This window comes from Ranitomeya imitator, chromosome 7 (assembly GCF_032444005.1).
Source record: "Ranitomeya imitator isolate aRanImi1 chromosome 7, aRanImi1.pri, whole genome shotgun sequence".
NCBI lineage: Eukaryota > Metazoa > Chordata > Amphibia > Anura > Dendrobatidae > Ranitomeya > Ranitomeya imitator.
The window spans coordinates 136,385,127-136,408,167 of NC_091288.1; the positions used below are offsets into that span (position 1 = coordinate 136,385,127).

At 44.1% G+C, this 23,041-nt stretch overlaps 1 protein-coding gene across 1 annotated transcript in view; it reads right to left on the bottom strand.

The window, feature by feature from the left end:
* VPS16 (VPS16 core subunit of CORVET and HOPS complexes) overlaps window positions 1-23,041 on the bottom strand; it is a 412,925-nt gene that overhangs the window by 75,638 nt on the left and 314,246 nt on the right. Inside the window, exon 21 of the mRNA XM_069733839.1 lies at window positions 7,107-7,276. Coding sequence (XP_069589940.1) covers window positions 7,107-7,276 — 170 coding nt within the window. The remainder of the gene's footprint in view (window positions 1-7,106; window positions 7,277-23,041) is intronic.

The following is a 23,041-nucleotide window of genomic DNA, read 5'->3' on the forward strand; positions in this document are numbered from 1 at the left end:
TACGAAATGTCAGCAAAGGATGATTAGAAGGCCATAATGGGACGGAGAGATAATTCTACATTTGCGCAGGAGATAATCACGCCCACAGTTTACAAACCAATAACATGATTTAAAGCACCAACCTCAATACCAGAAATGTATGGATTAGAGTAAATGTAACCCGTTAGGAGCTCCAAGTCTAGCATGAAAATGATTGGGAACGGACAGCCATGGTGGGTTTCATTCGTAGTTTTGAAGCTGGATTATAAGAAACCAAAAGAGTACCATCGTGTTAGGATTGGAGTATGAGGAGATTATAGTTGATTTAATAAAGCCAGTCAGACAAAATAAGATGACCACTTCTTTTAGATACCTCTAGAGCACCCTATCAAAGTCCTTTGTTGCATCTAGGAACAGAAATACGACAGGGGCCCTGGACTAGCAAATAGATTAATGGCTGCACTCAAAATGAATCTGTGCTAGAGCAAGGAAATGTGTGATACATGAAATGGGGATAGCATAATGGCTTGTGAAATATATGAAAAAACACATGAGATTCTTAGCACAAGATTTGGCCAAAAGTTGTGAGCCCATCCACCAAGGGGCCCTGGACTATACAGCTATTCATATTAAATCTATCATCATTTTATTGCCATCCTTAGATTGGCAACCAGCCACAAATCGGACCTGTTCAGGTGCAGCCAAAGAAGGCAGAAACTGGTGTAACCTTACTAGTATGGAATTTAGAAGGGTTTATTGGCCTAAGATTTCCGGGATAACTGGAGGTTTGGCAAGTTTTAGCAGAGTGGTAGTGATAACTTCGAGGTTAGTTTGGGCGATAATACCAGGAGTCTGCCAGAAATTTAAAGTCGGGGAAAGTATATTAGAGAGAAATAGACCAAAATAAAGAATGATGTGCACACCTGGTAGAATACAAAAATTACAACTTTAATGGACATCAAAGACTTACAAAAACATTAAAAACATCTAAAAACAAATGGATAGCATAGTAATCATCCAACACCCCTGTGTGTTGTGTCACATCTGTGTGACCTTATATTTCCTCATTAGTGATACTCTTACTCCACCAAGGTATTATTGTATCTCCACATGTTACAATCTGCCCCATGTATACATCATTCAGGGGTGCTGGATGATTACTATGCTATGCATTTTTAGATGTTTTTAGTGTTTTGTGTTTTTAAGTCCTTGATATCCAATAAAGCTGTAATTTTTGTATTGTACCAGGTGTGCACACCATTCTGTGTTTTGGTCTATTTCTCTCTAGTCCACACCTCATCTCCATGCAAGGTGTAGCACCCTGACATCTATCGTATATATTTATTCATTATTTAAGTCATTGGTGGTGCATCCTATTTATCTAACTTGTATCGGGGGAATGTATATTAGAGAATTGTGGGTAATAGTCACTTGAGAGCCCATGTGGGCCTGCGGCCGAGTTGCATTTTATCTCTCCACCTGCGCAAGTGGACGGAGATTGCAGGAATTGAGGAGGCGTTAAAGCAAGACCAGCAACACAAATTGGACAGGGCAGCACCGTATAGGGGAAATAAAAACTGTATTTTTTTAATATGCAGAGTGGGTTTGGCATTCATATTCAGGTTGCTAGACTGCTGTAAAAGAGGCAATAAAGGTGATGGCCTTTAGGATTTAATTAATATAGTTTATATTATATTTTGGATCCATGCGTTAGGACTGAGGTTTAGTCTGAAATGCGCAGCATTTATTCTTGCATTTTTGTAGTACCGGGTTGTCTATTTTAATCTTTATTGGAATAAAGCTTATTGAATGTTTTTATCCAGAAATTTGCTGGAGTTCTCCTTTTCTGCAGGTAAAGGATACCTGAGAGGTTTTGGATGCATTTACTGAAATCAGAAGTCAGAACAAATATTATTTCCTGAGACATGCTAGAATGGGAGTAAGAGGTAATGGCCCAAAAATACTAGCAACAGAAGAAAACGAGCAAATGAACAGTACATCTACAGATGGGTAAACTGTAATAGACCTGTACTCACAGTATTTGTGGGGGTCAGGGCAAATAAAAATATACATGGCAATTATCCAAAATAAACCACTAGAGTCCAGCACATGAGTCTGAAGAGGTTATCTAACTCAGATAGTCAATTATTTGGGATCCAATTTCTTATGCTGGGGTTGAGCCTTGGTGGCTTAGAGTGGAGTATCAAGTCTCATTTGCGCAAAAGATTTCCCACTTGATCTGGTTTCTGACAGCCATATGCTGTTCTAGACTGCAGAATCAGCATCTTCACTGGAAAGCTCCACCTATAAGGGAGGTTGTTGTCCCTCAATAGTTTAAACATGGCAGGCAAATTCTCTCCTTTTGGATAGAGTCGTAGCTGAGTGATGAGGAAAAACGGCAAGATCCTGACATGGATCAGGAAGATCGGGTAGTTTTCTTAAATGCTGTAAGAAGCATTCGTCTGTATTGAAGAAATGCACACCAGGGTGTTTCAAGGTAAGGAAGGGTTAAAACTTTTAGGTTTGAGCACCCTGTGAATCCTGTCTACCATGAGGTCACTGAGATTCAAAGTCAGGTAAAATCATTTGCATTAGGTTTTTAAAGTATTGTGGCAGATTAGAGTCAGAGACAGATTCCAGAATGCCTCTCACCCATATCGTATTCCAGCATCACCCATCTTCCAGATCATGTACTTTAATCCTGAGGTTGGAGACTACCTCTTCCAAGGCTGCATTTGCATCAATTAGGTCATTGTGGAACGTTGAAAACATCACCATTTTAGATTCAATATGCATGGGTCTTTCTCAAAGGAATCAATGTGCATTTTAATAGCCAGCATGCCTCAAAGATCTTCTTGAAGTAAGGTGTAAAGGCAGCTTAATAGTTCCTGCATAGCTTGCTAAGTGTGCGGGATTGTCAGAATTCTTATCTTGGTAGACAGAATCCAAGACCCTGGGAGATCCATCGCCTGAAGAGCACATGGCAGCAAATAGATACATAGATACAGGGCTGCTAAGGCAACGGAGGCTGTTGAAGGAGTCCCACAAGTGTAGAATTAGCTGAGCTGAACTTAGAAAGATCCTGGTCATTTGGCAATACAAGCTTTTTTAACCCCTTAGTGACGGAGCCAAATTTTGGAAATCTGACCAGTGTCACTTTATGTGGTAATAACTCTGGAACGCTTCAACAAAGCCCAGTGATTTTGAGATTGTTTTTTCGTGACACATTATACTTTATGATAATGGTAAATTTAGGTTGATATGCTTTATGTTTATTTACAAAAAATTTCAGAAATTTGAATTTTTTAAAAAAAAATTAGCAATTTTCAAACTTTGAATGATTATCCCTTTAATCCCTATACTCATACCACAGCAAAACATTAATAAATAACATTTCCCACATGTCTGCTTTACAACAGCACCATTTGCAAAATGTTATTTAATTTTGTTAGCATTTTAGGAGGATTAAAAATGTAGCAACAATTTAAATTTTTTTCAAGGAAATTTACAAAATGTATTTTTTTAGGGACCTATCCATGTTTGAAGTGAATTTGGGGGTCATATATATAGGGAAATCCCCAGAAGTGATACCATTTTAAAAACAGCACCCCCTGACATATTGAAAACTGCAGTCAGGTCGTTTGTTAACCCTTCGGGTGATTTTCAGGAATTAATGCAAAGTGGCATGACAAAAATGAAAATGTGTATTTTTATCACCTAAATGTCACTAACTTCTGAACAGGTTACTACAGCCGACAGACTCTAAGGCCGCTATTTGGTCATGAATTTCCATCACAAACATCAGGACCATGCAATCATGATCTGAGACCACCAATTGGGATAAAGAGGAAGCCCCCACAGTCTGTTAACCGTTTATAATGATGTAGTCACTATTGACAGCAGCATCTAAGGGGTTAAATAGATTTGGATGGTGCAAACACTGATCATGGCTGATGCAGCAAGTTGTCAGCAATAGTGCACAGCTGACAGCTACTGGATTGTCACCTGTATGGGGATATAAGTCTCTTATATCTCAGGTCAGTTAAAAGGCGTATTGGCGGTCACTAAGGGGTTAAGTTAGAGATGCCCAAAATTACACTTTTAGATAAATTCCTAAAGTTGCTCACAAATGCTATCTTCTGGAACTCAAGTCTCAGTCAGCGCCAACATCATTCAGGTCAAACTCACCCCCTCTCCCCCCCCCAGCTCTATCATTTCTATATTCACATGGCAGGGTACTGCAGATCCACCCCTGATTATAAGTTTGTTAGGTTATGCACTGTGCCTGATCTAACTATCTTGGTAGTGCCTGGTGACCTGGATATAATCATGGCAACATCGGATCAACATGGCAACAATCTGGCAGATCCAAAGGAAGATGGGCTTTATTTACCTTCTGCTAACTGCTGGGATTGCAGCATTTTGGAGGTTAAAGTCCCGGGAGCGGTGCGGGGATTGCTCCTGGTACTGAGTGTTGGGTGTCCGCTGTGTCAATCAGCTGACACTCGGCGGCGATCGCACGTGCACAGTCTCTGTATCAGCAAAATCGCCAGGATGTATCCATACGTCCAAGATGGGTAAACATCAGGCAACCTGAACGTATGGATACGTCCAAGGTCATGAAGGATTAGTCTGGCAGCAAAGCAGCTCACTGTATATGCAGGGGTTGACTGGCAAATTTTGGTCTGGGGGGCAAGCACACAGCAGTGGCCCATGAGTAGCGGCTCATCCTTAAAGGGGTTGTCAGATCTTATGCTACATGTCTACAGACACTATGTGTGAATCCTCATATCATGTGCTATGAAGATTCTCTGGTGCCGGCAACAGGTGGTCTTGTGACTGCAAGCATGCGATATATATATTCCAGCCACATTTCGACTAGACTGTTTTGGGCCTTGTTCAATACAGTTGCATTCGCCATGCAAGTCTAGTCGGCATGTGACCGCATGTATGCAAATCACAAACTTACAGCCACACACCCGCCAAATAACCACAGCTCTGCGAGCAATGTGAGAAGCACAAGTCTGCAGTCCAAAGAATGACACAGAGTGAATGCACCAATGACACACACACACGCACAGCCCCACTGTATAATGACAGGCACACGCACAGCCCCACTGTATAATGACACACATGCACAGCCCCACTGTATAATGACACACATGCACAGCCCCACTGTATAATGACACACACACACACACACACACAGCCACACTGTATAATGACACACACACAGCCCCACTGTATAACGACACACACACAGCCCCACTGTATGGCAATAAAGGCACAGATGATTGGCCTCGGGGAGACCAAAACATCCAACACCGCGGAGACACCATCACGTGTTTCTCAACGCAGTGATTCCAGAACACTGCCCCCATCCCTTATGGGAAATATGTAGATGCATGTAAAGAAGCTGCGGAGACACCATCACGTGTTTCTCGACGCAAGCAGTGAATAGCCAGGCCTTTCCCCGGGAAGGAACAACCACGGGAAGGGCAGCATCCTATGAAGGAAAGCCACCTATGCCAAGCATGGTATCCATCCACAGACAGCTGTTTCGGTATGGCACACACACAGCCCCACTGTATGACACACACATGCACAGCCCCACTGTATAATGACAGGCACACGCACGGCCCCACTGTATAATGACACACGCACAGCCCCACTGTATAATGACACACATGCACAGCCCCACTGTATGACAGGCACACGCACAGCCCCACTATATAATGACAGGCACACGCACGGCCCCACTGTATGACAGGCACACGCACGGCCCCACTGTATAATGACACACACACGCACGGCCCCACTGTATAATGACACACACACGCACGGCCCCACTGTATAATGACACACACACACAGCCCCACTATATAATGACAGGCACACGCACAGCCCCACTATATAATGACAGGCACACGCATGGCCCCACTGTATAATGACACACATGCAGCTCACAGACGCACGCATGCAGCTCACACACACGCACGCAGCTCACACACACGCACGCAGCTCACACACACGCACGCAGTTCACACACACGCAGCTCACACACACACACGCACGCAGCTCACACACAAATGCACGCAGCTCACACACACGCACGCACGCAGCTCACACACACGCACGCAGCTCACACACACGCACGCAGCTCACACACACGCAGCTCACACACAAACACGCACGCAGCTCACACACAAATGCACGCAGCTCACACACACGCACGCACACAGCTATTACACACAAGCACGTAGCTCACACACACACGCACGCACGCAGCTCTCACGCACGCACGCAGCTCACACACACTCTCCTCATACACATATCACACACTCTCCTCTGTGGTGCTGGGGCGGCTGATGTCCATGTGCAGCTCTTCGGTTTCTCCTGCTCACAGCTCTGCACTGTCCCGGCACCTCCCCCGTCTCTCCTTCTCTGCCGACTGCCGGGATAGCAGATAAGAGCAGGAGAAGCCGGAGCTCCGTGCACACACAGGCCGGTATGCTGACCTTTCATCTTGGCTGCTGGCTCTCTCCCTCAGAGTGGCAGTGGCGCGTAGGAGCTTGCTCTTCACATACCCCTGTAGCCTGCATGTCAGGGCTGCTGGCGGGATGACACCACCGCGCACTACAGGTGCGCTATGTATTAGTCACTGCCAGTCCTCCAGCGGCCCTGTGCAGCTGCTTAGACACCGGCCCGGGGGGCATATGCATTTCTGCCACCCGGCCCAGCCCGTGCCTGTGTATATGGACGTCGTACATGCAGAGCCTAGGTGGTGGGGGCAGCTTTCTCAGCTCTGCTTCATGCCCAATCTAAAGCTCTAATTCTATCAGAACAGCTGCACCCAGTAATCTAAGTCTTCACAATCCTCAGACTGGACGGAGGCTTTCCTGAGCTGGGCATGACATAATGTATTTCTATGCAGCTGTCATGCTTGGGTCAGGAAAGCCGACAGCAAGTCCAAGGATTGTGATGTGATCCTCATGCGATTAGTACGACAGTTTGACAGTTTTTGCCCCGAAACTTGACGCTTGTGGTCACCACATCATTTCGTAAGTAGGTCAAACATCTAATTTCACAACAGAAGAAATCAAACATTATAATTTTTAGTTAGTTACCTTTTATCAGGGATCCTGAATTCTTTATAGAGCTGCTCAGCTTTTTTGTGCATCCCATCAGATATCAGTTTATAGATGGTGTCATGTAATGAATGGTCTAAATAAGGTTTATCAAGTTTTTCTTGAAGAGAACGCTGAATTCTTAGCAATTTGATTTGATCCTCAGTGACCTTAAAAGTGCAATTAATATATGGGGTAGAGTTAATATTCATAAACAACAATACAAAAAAATAAAGTGCAGCATTTATTGCAATTTCTGTTTGAATAGAGGAGCAAAAAAAAACAAAAAAGCATGTCACAACAGAGACTTAGGCAAAAGTGCACTCTTGCAATCTGTGCTCTGTCAGGAGACTACTTAGTTTTCAAGAAGAAAAGGCCCAGCATGCTATGCTTTGTTCCGTTAAAACGATGGCCTGTAGAATGACAGAGACCCAGAAAGTATGCTTGTATTTGTTATAGGACACATCTGTTCCTAAAACAAAACGGCTTACACTAGTGTGAACCGAGCCCTACAAGAAAATATTAGTTATTTATAAAACCAAAAGTGACCTATGCAGGAAAACTGTGGCTAGCATTCTGCTCCAAAGAATAGGAGATCAATTCCACTAGGAGAAGGATGAGGTTATCATGTGCTGGAGACTTGTAGTATGTGTATCCTGGATTCTTCTCTCAAGTTATCTTATTTGATACTTAGAAAAAGTAAAAAAGTTTCCAAAAAAATATAAAGTGTTAATGCTAAGGGTATGTGTCCACTGTCCGTAATGACTGCGCTTTGGACTGAGCGGAAAACTCGCTCCGCCCAAAGCGCTGCCCCCTTCTATACACGCTGTGATTCCAGATGTGTCATTGCGCACATCCGGAATCTCCGCACCCCATTCATAGGGCCCTGCTATCTACCTTGCAGCAACGGAGCGTCGCGCAAGGTAAAAAGACATGCTGCGTTCTAAAAAGACATGCTGCGTTCTAAAAAGACGCGCTGCATGTCCGGAATCGCAGGGCCGCTGGATGCGTGTTCGCACACATAGTGGAGATGGGATTTCATAAAATCCCCTCCTCTATGCTGTAACATCTGGACGCTGCGGGTTGAACGCTGCAGTTGTACACAGCATTCAATCCGCTGCTATTACGGATGTATTCCGGCCCGTGGACACACACCCTAAAACAAAAACCTTTTCCATTTTGAACCAAACGTTTTCATCAGGTAGAGCATATGTGATAAGAAAAGATTGTGGAGTCTCTGGCGCAGCTCTTATGGAGGTTAGAACTACAGAACTTATTTCAGAATATTTACAATCCAGTCAAAGCACAGTGGTTTTAACAAAAAGCTGAATAGGCGAGAACACGTCTCCGATCCAATACTTGGGTATTCATCAGGTTCCACGCACTGGATTGAAAATTTGTCCATGGGTATTCAACTGAAAGGTAAACTACCATTCTTTGTTTTGGTTCTAAATATTCTGAAATAAATTCAGTGGTCCTCACCTCCCTATGGACAGCACCAGAGACCCAAATCTTTTTTTTACCAGCGATACATCCTTCACTTTGGACCTATTTTGTTATCTGAATAGGAGTGGAAGCAGTTCAACAATGCTAGGCTTTATTGCATGGAAAATGAAGATCGGTCTCAGGAGCGCAGAAAGAAGACTCGAACATCCAGGTTGTATTTGAACCACAACGCGTTTCAACGGATAACACCGTCTTCATCAGGCTTTATTGCATGGCTTACAAGGTGAGCACATTTTTCTCATTTATTACACCTCCTCCTAACTCAAACTATGCTGCCTATGGGAGCATCCTGTTTTTTTTTTTTTTTTACAGCACTATCTTCTATCAGATAAAGAGCATATGGGTATAGTGGGTTACCACTGACATTTAAAAAAAGGCAGGAAAACAGAAGTCAAAATGAGTAGCTTAGGCTAGTTTCACATTAGCGTTTGCATGAGCTGCGGACTTCCTCCGTGAAGCCCCGCCCTCGGCCGCACCTCCGCTGCTAGCTCCGCTTACTTCTGCATGCGGCCTGCGTACCTATCTTTAACATTAGGTACGCAGATCATGCGGCTGTATGCGGATGCTTCCGCATGCGTCGTTTTGACGATGCAGAGAGAAAAAAAATTGCTACAAGCTGCGTTCTACGCTGGTCGCCGCATCGTCAAAACGACGCATGCGGAAGCATCCGCATACAGCCGCACGACCTGCGTACCTAATGTTAAAGATAGGTACGCAGGCCGCATGCAGAAGTAGGTGGAGCTAGCGGCGGAGGTGCGGCTGAGGGCGGGGCTTCACAGAGGAAGTCCGCAGCCCTCCGCAGCTCATGCAAACGCTAATGTGAAACCGGCCTAAGGGAGGCTCAAAAAAGTCAAAATTGAAGGCTGATTGGATATTTGTAGGTGCAGTTCTAATGTGGCTGCCACTAGAGGTCCTCAGCAAGATTGCTTTTCATGTACTCCATCAGATGTGATAATTTCTGTGACCACTAGCTGTCACTGTAGAACCTTCTTACAATATTCAAAGGCGCTAATCTGGCTGCCACTAGATGTTTTTATTTCTGACTGGACCCTTCCCTGAAACATGAGTGACCTGTCAGAGACAGAAGGCAGGCAGCGAGTGAAAGGGTGGGGGGTGTGTTAAATATTAATTATTAATTGAATTATTCTTATTCTCAATTCTGTACTGAGCACATTGCTTCTTGCTGACATTACAAAAAGCTATTTCTGTATATGTGGCTCAGAGTATAAGTCAACACCATATACAGGGAACACGTGGTCTGTGAGACATATAAATAACGTCTCTTAGGAGGGTGTGGGGGTTTTGTCACGTGGGAGCGGTCACCTCCTGCCTTCACCATCATTCTCCATGGACATCAGACAAGACACACAAGGAAGGAACAGCTGATAGCCGTGATTCTACTCCATGAATGAAAGATGACTTCTCCATCTCAGAAACGATGAGGAACAAGCGCTGATATTTATAAATGGACAATCTGTTCGTAACTATTTCACCTATTTTTATGTTTTGCTGCAATGTGGTTTTTCTGCGGACAATTCAATATACCACTACATTTTTATGAAAATATCATGACATTTTTTCTTTAAGAGTAACGCACCTAGTAAAGTCCTGATTAAATAAATGTGCGAAATAAGCATATTTAACAGGGTGATAAACTGATAAATATTAGCCTAATTTTGAATAGTTTTATGAAAATAATCTTCAAAATGTACAGTTTATTATGTATTAAAAACTTCATAGATTTTCATCTAATATTCTGATTAATGAAATATAATTTGGGAGCCAATTAATGAGACTATCAGATGAGTAGTGGACAGATGGACCATCTACTACTGATGCTTGTGCAGCTGTTGTCTTATAGGGTAATGATGGCACATTACTAGTTACAGGCTGTCTTTGCACTTTACCCACGACTGCATGTCTACTCATGATAACTGGTCATTGTCCTGCCTGTGCTCTAATATGAGGGCTCATCAAGGAAAGAATACAGATGACATGAAGTGGGGGCTCCACTGGGTATCTTTTTTCCCTCGAAGGAAATAAGGATTGAATAGGGCCAGAAATAACAGTGGCTTCTCCCTTGGCATTTTTCGTGTTTTGCTACGCCACAACCTGGAATTTCGCTTTTTTTTTAAATTATTTTTTAGTGTTTGCATCAGTTCATGTTAACAACATGCCTACAACTGTGAACATTTGGTTTTCTTTTTATTGTCAAGAAAACAACAAATGGGACAAAATAACGGATAGTACTTTTTGCAGCAATTACAGCTGCAAGTCGTTTTGGATAAGTCTCTATGAGCTTTCCACATCTTGGCACTGGGATTTTTTACCCATTCTTCAAGACAAAACTGTCAAGCTCACGCCCTGACTGGTGGGCGTGAGCTCGGGGGGTTGGTGGCCCCACTGTGCCACAAACCAGACTACCCTGGAAGGGGTGTGACTATGACAGCTGCCTGGGTTTTCGCTGGAGCCTCTGATGGTGAGGTCAGGCTTGTGCAGCAGGCAGCTGCCAGGTGGTACTCCAGGGTGGTGTCTGGCTGTGGCTGCTGATCCCACTTGGTAGACGGGAACACTAGGATTGGTGCGGGCATCAGGCAGGACTGGCAGATAAGCACGGATGAGATTCAGACGAATAGGCAGGCACGGCTGAGACACAGACCTGGCGGAGACACGGCAGAGAACACAGGGCTGGCAGGCACGGCTGAGACACAGAGCAGGCAGATACACGGCAGAGAACACAGGGCTGGCAGGCATGTCAGAGAACGCAGGGCTGGCAGGCATGGCAGATAACAAAGGGCTGGTTGGTGTGGTGTATGCAGGAACAGGTAGGGACCTATTCACACAGGAGGTGCAGGTATGGATATGTAGTATGAATAAACAGGTAGGGACCTGTTCACACTGGAGGTGCAGGTACGGAAATGTAGTATGGAGGAACAGGTAGGGACCTGTTCACACAGGAGGTGCAGGAAAGGAAACAAGCCAGAAGGAAAAGAGAAAGAAGGAACAAGTTGGGACCTGTTCACACAGGAAGAGAACCGCAAGGCTGCGGATAGGAGCGTTAGAGCAGCAAGAGATAGCGCAGCAATAAAAGCTAAGTAGCGCAGAACCACAAGGAATATGGAGAGGAGCTGCTGCAAGAGATTTCTGCAGCGGCAAAGCAGAGCAGAACCGCAAGGAATATGGAGAGGAGCTGCAGCAAGAGATTACTGCAGCCGCAGAACCTAAGCAGAGCAGAGCCACAAGGAATGTGGAGAGGAGCTGCAGCAAGAGATTACTGCAAAAGCTAAGCAGAGTGGAACTGCAAGGAATGCGGAGAGGAGCTGCAGCAAGAGATTACTGCAGCAACGGGAGCAGAGCAGAGCCGCAGGAGTGCGAAGCAGAGGCAAAGCTGCAAGAGAGCGGAGCCCAGGCAAAGTCACAATGGTTCAGAGCAGGCAGAGCCGCAAGAGTACGGAGCATAAGCAGACTGAGATCACAAGGAAAGACACAGAAGGGAAGGAAGCCACAGATAAAGAGACAGAGATAGGACTAGGTTCAGACAAGGTAATGGAACAAGACAAGGAACAAAAAGACACAGGGACCAGGATATTCTGCCTCCTGGAGGGCGGACATCAAGATCAAGGCAAGGCAAGGAGAAAATCCTCTAGAGAGGGAGAAACACAGAGCAAGGCCTGGCAAACTCAGAAGCTAGACAATAACTGAGCTAACACATTGCACAGGCCCAGTCCACTGGGTGGAGCTGCACTAAATACTGGAGGCCTCTTGATAATTGGTCAGGAACAGATTAGACAGGTGCACCGGATTCCTATAAGAACCAGAGAGTTCAGGTGCCGCCCCCCTATACACACAGCCAGGAAGCATGCAGAGGGCAGAGGCACAGAATATGGAGCTGGCAAGAAACAAAAACCACATCATGGCCTGGAGCAGTGGGTAAGATAGTGTGAGAGATGAGAGGCCATGCTGTGATGCCAGCAGAGTTGTTACAAAAACTACTCCAGTTCCTTCAAGTTAGATGTTTCCTCTGGTGAACAGCAATCTTCTGACCACAGATTCACAATTAGATTAACCCCTTCCCGACCTTTGACGCATACGCTGCGTCATGAAAGTCGGTGCCATTCCGACCCATGACGCATCATATGCGTCATGGAAAGATCGCGTCCCTGCAGGCCGGGTGAAAGGGTTAACTCCCATTTCACCCGATCTGCAGGGACAGGGGGAGTGGTAGTTTAGCCCAGGGGGGGTGGCTTCACCCCCTCGTGGCTACGATCGCTCTGATTGGCTGTTGAAAGTGAAACTGCCAATCAGAGCGATTTGTAATATTTCACCTAAAAAACTGGTGAAATATTACAATCCAGTCATGGCCGATGCTGCAATATCATCGGCCATGGCTGGAAACACTTATGTGCACCCACCCCACCCCTCCGATCGCCCCACCCAGCCCCCCGATCTGTGGTCCGCTGCCCTCGGTCCTGTGCTCCGCTCCCCCGTCCTCCTGTCCGCTTCCCCCGTGCACCAATCACACCCCCCGCGCTCCAATCAAACCCCCCCGCACTCCGGTCCCCCCCCGCACACAGCGACCCCCCCCCCCCGTGCTCCGATCCACCCCCCCGCACAGCGATCCCTCACCCCGTGCTCCAATCCTCCCCCGTGCTCCAATCCTCCCTCCCGTGTTCTGATCCACCCCCCCATGCTCCGATCCACCCCCCCGTGCTCCGACGCCCCCCCCGTGCCCTGATCTCCCCCCCCTTATACTTACCTGGCCGCCCGAGGTCCGTCCGTCTTCTTTCCTGGGCGCCGCCATCTTCCAAAATGGCGGGCGCATGTGCAGTGCGCCCGCCGAATCTGCCGGCCGGCAGATTCGTTCCAGAGTGAATTTTGATCACTGAGATATAACCTATCTCAGTGATCAAAATAAAAAAAATAGTAAATGACCCCCCCCCCTTTGTCACCCCCATAGATAGGGACAATAAAAAAATAAAGAATTTTTTTTTTTTTCACTAAGGTTGGGGTAAGAACTAGGGTTAGGGTTAGGGGTAGGGTTAGGGTTAGGGGTAGGGGGTAGGGTTAGGGGTAGGGTTAGGGGTAGGGTTAGGGTTTCGGTATGTGCACACATATTCTGGTCCTATGCGGATTTTTCCGCAGCGGATTTGAAAAATCCACAGTGCTAAACCGCTGCGGATTTATGGTGGATTTACCGCGGTTTTTCTGCGCATTTCACTGCGGTTTTACAACTGCGATTTTCTATTGGAGCAGTTGTAAAACCGCTGCGGAATCCGCAGAAAGAAGTGACATGCTGCGGAATGTAAACCTCTGCGTTTCCGTGCAGTTTTTCCGCAGCATGTGTACAGCGATTTTTGGTTCCCATAGGTTCACATTGAACTGTAAACTCATGGGAAACTGCTGCGGATCCGCAGCATTTTCTGCAGCGTGTGCACATACCTTTAGAATTAGGCTATGTGCACACGGTGCGGATTTGGCTGAGGATCCGCAGCAGAGTTCCATCAGGTTTACAGTACCATGTAAACATATGGAAAACCAAATCCGCTGTGCCCATGGTGCGGAAAATACCGCGCGGGAACGCTGCGTTGTATTTTCCGCAGCATGCCAATTCTTTGTGCGGATTCCGCGGCGTTTTACACCTGTTCCTCAATAGGAATCCGCAGGTGAAATCCGCACAAAAAACACTGGAAATCCGCGGAAAATCCGCAGGTAAAACGTAGTGCCTTTTACCCGCGGATTTTTCAAAAATGGTGCTGAAAAATCTCATACGAATCCGCAACGTGGACACATAGCCTTAGGGTTGGGTTGGAATTAGGGTTGTGGTTAGGGTTAGGGGTGTGTTGGGGTTAGGGTTGTGGTTAGGGGTGTGTTGGGGTTAGGGTTGTGATTAGGGTTATGGCTACAGTTGGGATTAGGGTTAGGGGTGTGTTGGGGTTAGTGTTGGAGGTAGAATTGAGGGCTTTCCACTGTTTAGGCACATCAGGGGGTCTCCAAACGCAACATGGCGCCACCATTGATTCCAGCCAATCTTGTATTCAAAAATTCAAATGGTGCTCCCTCACTTCCGAACCCCGACGTGTGCCCAAACAGTGGTTTACCCCCACATATGGGGTACCAGCATACTCAGGACAAACTGCGCAACAATTACTGGGGTCCAATTTCTCCTGTTACCCTTGAGAAAATAAAAAATTGCTTGCTAAAACATCATTTTTGAGGAAAGAAAAATGATTTTTTATTTTCACGGCTCTGCGTTGTAAACGTCTGTGAAGCACTTGGGGGTTCAAAGTGCTCACCACATATCTAGATAAGTTCCTTGGGGGGTCTAGTTTCCAAAATGGGGTCACTTGTGGGGGGTTTCTACTGTTTAGGCACACCAGGGGCTCTGCAAACGCAACGTGACGCACGCAGACCATTCCATCAAAGTCTGCATTTCAAAAGTCACTACTTCCCTTCTGAGCCCCCACGTGTGCCCAAACAGTGGTTTACCCCCACACATGGGGTATCAGCGTACTCAGGAGAAACTGGACAACAACTTTTGTGGTCCAATTTCTCCTGTAACCCTTGGGAAAATAAAAAATTCTGGGCTAAAAAATTATTTTTGAGGAAGGAAAACGTATTTATTATTTTCACGGCTCTGCGTTATAAACTTCTGTAAAGCACTTGGGGGTTGAAAGTGCTCACCACACATCTAGATAAGTTCCTTTGGGGGTCTAGTTTCCAAAATGGGGTCACTTGTGGGGGGTTTCTACTGTTTAGGCACACCAGGGGCTCTGCAAACGCAACGTGACGCCCGCAGACCATTCCATCAAAGTCTGCATTTCAAAAGTCACTACTTCCCTTCTGAGCCCCCACGTGTGCCCAAACAGTGGTTTACCCCCACATATGGGGTATCAGCGTACTCAGGAGAAACTGGACAACAACTTTTGGGGTCAAATTTCTCCTGTTACCCTTGGGAAAATAAAAAATTGCGGGCTAAAATTCATTTTTGAGAAAATAATTTTTTTATTTTATTTTCATGGCTCTGCGTTATAAACTTCTGTGAAGCACTTGAGGGTTCAAAGTGCTCACTACACATCTAGATTAGTTCCTTTGGGGGTCTAGTTTCCAAAATGGGGTAATTTGTGAGGGATCTCCAATGTTTAGGCACACAGGGGCTCTCCAAACGCGACATGGTGTCCGCAAATGATTGGAGATAATTTTCCATTTAAAAAGCCAAATGGCGTGCCTTCCCTTCTGAGCCCTGCCGTGTGCCCAAACAGTGGTTTACCCCCACATATGGGGTATCTGCATACTCAGGACAAACTGGACAACAACATTTGTGGTCCAATTTCTCCTATTACCATTGGCAAAATAGGAAATTCCAGGCTAAAAAATCATTTTTGGGAAAAGAAAAATTATTTTTTATTTTCATGGCTCTGCATTATAAACTTCTGTGAAGCACCTGGGGGTTTAAAGTGCTCAGTATGCATCTAGGTAAGTTCCTTGGGGGGTCTAGTTTCCAAAATGGGGTCACTTGTGGGGGAGCTCCATTGCATAGGCACACAGGGGCTCTCCAAATGCGACATGGTGTCCGCTAACAATTGGAGCTAATTTTCCATTCAAAAAGTTAAAAGGCGCGCCTTCCCTTCCGAGCCCTGCCGTGTGCCCAAACAGTGGTTTACCCCCACATATGAGGTATCGGCGTACTCGGGAGAAATTGCTCAACAAATTTTAGGATCCATTTTATCCTGTTGCCCATGTGAAAATGAAAAAATTGAGGCGAAAATAAATTTTTTGTGAAAAAAAAGTACTTTTTCATTTTTACGGATCAATTTGTGAAGCACCTGAGGGTTTAAAGTGCTCACTAGGCATCTAGATAAGTTCCTTGGGGGGTCCAGTTTCCAAAATGGGGTCACTTGTGGGGGAGCTCCAATGTTTAAGCACACAGGGTCTCTCCAAGCGCGACATGGTGTCCGCTAACGATGGAGATAATTTTTCATTCAAAAAGTCAAATGGCGCTCCTTCCCTTCTGAGCCTTACCATGTGCCCAAACAGTGGTTTACCCCCACATGTGAGGTATTGGTGTACTCAGGAGAAATTGCCAAACAAATTTTAGGATCCATTTTATCCTGTTGTCCATGTGAAAATGAAAAAATTGAGGCTAAAAAACTTTTTTTGTGAAAAAAAAGTACTTTTTCATTTTTACGGATCAATTTGTGAAGAATCTGGGGGTTTAAAGGGCTCACTATGCATCTAGATAAGTTCCTTGGGGCGTCTAGTTTCCAAAATGGGGTCACTTGTGGGGGAGCTCCAATTTTTAGGCACACGGGGGCTCTCTAAATGTGACATGGTGTCCGCTAAAGAGTGCAGCCAATTTTTCATTCAAAAAGTCAAATGGCGCTCCTTCCCTTCCAAGCCCTGCCGTGCGCCCAAACAGTGGTTTACCCCCACATATGAGGTATCAGCGTACTCAGGACAAATTGGACAACAACTTACGTGGTTCAGTTTCTCCTTTTACCATTGGGAAAATAAAAAAATTGTTGCTGAAAAATCATTTTTGTGACTAAAAAGTTAAATGTTCATTTTTTCCTTCCATGTTGCTTCTGCTGCTGTGAAGCACCTGAAGGGTTAATAAACTTCTTGAATGTGGTTTTGTGCACCTTGAGGGGTGCAGTTTTTATAATGGTGTCACTTTTGGGTATTTTCAGCCATATAGACCCCTCAAACTGACTTCAAATGTGAGGTGGTCCCTAAAAAAAATGGTTTTGTAAATTTCGTTGTAAAAATGAGAAATCGCTGGTCAAATTTTAACCCTTATAACTTCCTAGCAAAAAAAAAATTTTGTTTCCAAAATTGTGCTGATGTAAAGTAGACGTGTGGGAAATGTTATTTATTAACTATTTTGTGTCACATATCTCTCTGGTTTAACAGAATAAAAATTCAAAATGTGAAAATTGCGAAATTTTCAAAATTTTCGCCAAATTTCCGTTTTTATCACAAATAAACACAGAATTTATTGACCTAAATTTACCACTAACATGAAGCCCAATATGTCACGAAAAAACAATCTCAGAACCGCTAGGATCCATTGAAGCGTTCCTGAGTTATTACCTCATGAAGGGACACTGGTCAGAATTGCAAAAAACGGCAAGGTCTTTAAGGTCAAAATAGGCTGGGTCATGAAGGGGTTAAGGTCTGGGTTTTGTCTAGGTCATTTGAAAACATTTACATGTTTCCCCTTAACCCATTTACCCCCAAGGGTGGTTTGCACGATAATGACTGGGCCAATTTCTACAATTCTGACCACTGTCCCTTTATGAGGTTATAACTCTGGAACGCTTCAACGGATCCTGATGATTCTGACACTGTTTTCTCGTGACATATTGTACTTCATGATAGTGGTAAAAATTTGTAGATATTACCTGTGTTTGTGAAATTTTTTTTGCAATTTTTCAACTTTGAATTTGTATGCCCTTAAATCACAGAGATATGTCACCCAGAATATATATATATTTTTTTTTAAATTCTTTATTTAAGTTTTCAATTAACAGAAATAAAACAGTAAACATTCGCTCTCATGTCAAGAAATACAGGTATTTGTCATTTTATAATATGTCCAAGGATAATCATGGCATCTGAATTATACGTTTGCAGTCTTTAGACAGTGAAGACAATTGAGCTTACAAAACTTAGAACAAAATTTCAGGACTGCAAAGAACTAGCCCTAGATACAATACAAGTTATAATAGAAATTTGGAAGGCTAGAGGGTGCGACGGAAGGACTATTTTATCGCGGATAAAATTGAATTCAGATGAGGTGGAGGAGGAGTGGATGGCAAAGAAAAAGGCTAGAACATGCAAAAAATAGAGTCGGGACGGTCATCGCGTCTTGCTAAATAAAAGGTAAGTTGGAAGGGTTAAAACAGAACTCTTGGTAGGGAACTAGTAGATGAAGTCCTCATGGGGGGTCTTCCGCCCCAAACCCAGGAGTAGGGGACAGAAACACTTCCCATGGAAGCCAAGAATCCTTGAATCTCTCGTGAGAGCGTGTTTCCCAACTAGATAATTCCTCCAAACGATATAAATCTTGGACTTTGAGGATCCATTCCTCCAGCGTTGGGGGAGATGTTTTTCTCCAGTGTAATGAGATTAAGTGTTTTGCGGCCGCTAATAAAATGGGTAGTAAGTCGTGTTTCTTTGGGCTAAAAGAGGAAGAAGGAAGAGAAAGCAACACCTCCTGGGGAGTTAGATCCCGATCCATCAGGCCCATATCGTGTAAAGACATATTTACATCTGCCCAAAATTGTTTTAATTCCGGACAGAGCCAGAAGATATGCGCTAAGGACCCCACACATCGAGAACACCTCCAACACAGCGGGGAATCCACCAATCCCAAATGAAACAATCTTACCCAGAATATTTAATAAGTAACATTTCCCACATATCTACTTTACATCAGCACAATTTTAGAACCAAATTTTTTTTTGTTAGGGAGTTATAAGGGTTAAAAGTTGACCAGCAATTTCTCATTTTTACAACACCTTTTTTTTTTAGGGACCAAGTCACATTTGAAGTCACTTTGAGGGGTCTATATGATAGAAAATGGCAAAAAGTTAAACCATTCTAAAAACTGAACCCCTCAAGGTGCTCAAAACCACATTCAAAAAGTGTATTAACCCTTCAGGTGTTTCACAAGAATTTTTTGAATGTTTAACAAAAAATGAACATTTAACTTTTCTTCACAAAAAATTTACTTCAGCTCCAATTTGTTTAATTTTACCAAGAGTAAAAGGAAAAATTGGACCCCAAAAGTTGTTGTGCAATTTGTCCTGAGTACGCCGATACCACATATGTGGGGGTAAACCACTGTCTGGGCACATGGCAGAGCACGGAAGTGAAGGAGCGCCATTTGACTTTTCAATGCAAAATTGACTGGAATTGAGATGGGACGCCATGTCGCGTTTTGAGAGCCCCTGATGTGCCTAAACAATGAAACTCCCCACAAGTGCCACCATTTTGGAAAGTAGACCCCCTAAGGAACTTATCTAGATGTGTGGTAACATAGTAACATAGTAACATAGTAAGGCCGAAAAAAGACATTTGTCCATCCAGTTCAGCCTATATTCCATCATAATAAATACCCAGATCTACGTCCTTCTACAGAACCTAATAATTGTATGATACAATATTGTTCTGCTCCAGGAAGACATCCAGGCCTCTCTTGAACCCCTCGACTGAGTTCGCCATCACCACCTCCTCAGGCAAGCAATTCCAGATTCTCACTGCCCTAACAGTAAAGAATCCTCTTCTATGTTGGTGGAAAAACCTTCTCTCCTCCAGACGCAAAGAATGCCCCCTTGTGCCCGTCACCTTCCTTGGTATAAACAGATCCTCAGCGAGATATTTGTATTGTCCCCTTATATACTTATACATGGTTATTAGATCGCCCCTCAGTCGTCTTTTTTCTAGACTAAATAATCCTAATTTCGCTAATCTATCTGGGTATTGTAGTTCTCCCATCCCCTTTATTAATTTTGTTGCCCTCCTTTGTACTCTCTCTAGTTCCATTATATCCTTCCTGAGCACCGGTGCCCAAAACTGGACACAGTACTCCATGTGCGGTCTAACTAGGGATTTGTACAGAGGCAGTATAATGCTCTCATCATGTGTATCCAGACCTCTTTTAATGCACCCCATGATCCTGTTTGCCTTGGCAGCTGCTGCCTGGCACTGGCTGCTCCAGGTAAGTTTATCATTAACTAGGATCCCCAAGTCCTTCTCCCTGTCAGATTTACCCAGTGGTTTCCCGTTCAGTGTGTAATGGTGATATTGATTCCCTCTTCCCATGTGTATAACCTTACATTTATCATTGTTAAACCTCATCTGCCACCTTTCAGCCCAAGTTTCCAACTTATCCAGATCCATCTGTAGCAGAATACTATCTTCTCTTGTATTAACTGCTTTACATAGTTTTGTATCATCTGCAAATATCGATAGTTTACTGTGTAAACCTTCTACCAGATCATTAATGAATATGTTGAAGAGAACAGGTCCCAATACTGACCCCTGCGGTACCCCACTGGTCACAGCGACCCAGTTAGAGACTATACCATTTATAACCACCCTCTGCTTTCTATCACTAAGCCAGTTACTAACCCATTTACACACATTTTCCCCCAGACCAAGCATTCTCATTTTGTGTACCAACCTCTTGTGCGGCACGGTATCAAACGCTTTGGAAAAATCGAGATATACCACGTCCAATGACTCACCGTGGTCCAGTCTATAGCTTACCTCTTCATAAAAACTGATTAGATTGGTTTGACAGGAGCGATTTCTCATAAACCCATGCTGATATGGAGTTAAACAGTTATTCTCATTGAGATAATCCAGAATAACATCCCTCAGAAACCCTTCAAATATTTTACCAACAATAGAGGTTAGACTTACTGGCCTATAATTTCCAGGTTCACTTTTAGAGCCCTTTTTGAATATTGGCACCACATTTGCTATGCGCCAGTCCTGCGGAACAGACCCTGTCGCTATAGAGTCACTAAAAATAAGAAATAATGGTTTATCTATTACATTACTTAGTTCTCTTAGTACTCGTGGGTGTATGCCATCCGGACCCGGAGATTTATCTATTTTAATCTTATTTAGCCGGTTTCGCACCTCTTCTTGGGTTAGATTGGTGACCCTTAATATAGGGTTTTCATTGTTTCTTGGGATTTCACCTAGCATTTCATTTTCCACCGTGAATACCGTGGAGAAGAAGGTGTTTAATATGTTAGCTTTTTCCTCGTCATTTACAACCATTCTTTCCTCACTATTTTTTAAGGGGCCTACATTTTCAGTTTTTATTCTTTTACTATTGATATAGTTGAAGAACAGTTTGGGATTAGTTTTACTCTCCTTAGCAATGTGCTTCTCTGTTTCCTTTTTGGCAGCTTTAATTAGTTTTTTACATAAAGTATTTTTCTCCCTATAGTTTTTTAGAGCTTCAATGGTGCCATCCTGCTTTAGTAGTGCAAATGCTTTCTTTTTACTGTTAATTGCCTGTCTTACTTCTTTGTTTAGCCACATTGGGTTTTTCCTATTTCTAGTCCTTTTATTCCCACAAGGTATAAACCGCTTACACTGCCTATTTAGGATGTTCTTAAACATTTCCCATTTATTATCTGTATTCTCATTTCTGAGGATATTGTCCCAGTCTACCAGATTAAGGGCATCTCTAAGCTGTTCAAACTTTGCCTTCCTAAAGTTCAATGTTTTTGTGACTCCCTGACAAGTCCCCCTAGTGAAAGACAGGTGAAACTGCACAATATTGTGGTCGCTATTTCCTAAATGCCCAACCACCTGCAGATTTGTTATTCTGTCAGGTCTATTAGATAGTATTAGGTCTAAAAGTGCTGCTCCTCTGGTTGGATTCTGCACCAATTGTGAAAGATAATTTTTCTTGGTTATTAGCAGAAACCTGTTGCCTTTATGGGTTTCACAGGTTTCTGTTTCCCAGTTAATATCCGGGTAGTTAAAGTCCCCCATAACCAGGACCTCATTATGGGTTGCAGCTTCATCTATCTGCTTTAGAAGTAGACTTTCCATGCTTTCTGTTATATTTGGGGGTTTGTAACAGACCCCAATGAGAATTTTGTTACCATTTTTCCCTCCATGAATTTCAACCCATATGGACTCGACATCCTCATTCCCTTCGCTAATATCCTCCCTTAAAGTGGACTTTAGACAAGACTTTACATAGAGACAAACCCCTCCTCCTCTCCGATTTTTACGATCCTTTCTAAACAGACTGTAACCCTGTAAGTTAACTGCCCAGTCATAGCTTTCATCTAACCATGTCTCGGTTATTCCCACTATGTCAAAGTTACCTGTAGATATTTCTGCTTCTAGTTCTTCCATCTTGTTTGTCAGGCTTCTGGCGTTTGCGAGCATGCAGTTTAGAGGATTTTGTTTTGTTCCAATCTCCTCACTGTGGATTGTTTTAGAAATGTTCTTACCTCCCTTCTGAGTATGTTTTCCTGGGTCGTCTTTGTTCGAGTCTAATGTTTTTCTTCCCGTCCCCTCTTCTTCTAGTTTAACGCCCTCCTGATGAGTGTAGCGAGTCTTCTGGCGAATGTGTGTTTCCCAGGTTTGTTGAGGTGTAGTCCGTCTCTGGCGAGGAGTCCATCATACCAGTAATTCACACCGTGGTCCAGGAATCCAAATCCTTGTTGTCTGCACCATCGTCTTAGCCAGTTGTTTGCATCAAGGATCCTGTTCCATCTCCTGGTGCCATGCCCGTCTACTGGAAGGATAGAAGAAAAAACTACCTGTGCATCCAGTTCCTTTACTTTCTTCCCCAACTCTTCAAAGTCCTTGCAGATTGTCGGTAGGTCCTTCCTTGCCGTGTCATTGGTGCCAACATGTATCAGAAGAAATGGGTGGACGTCCTTGGA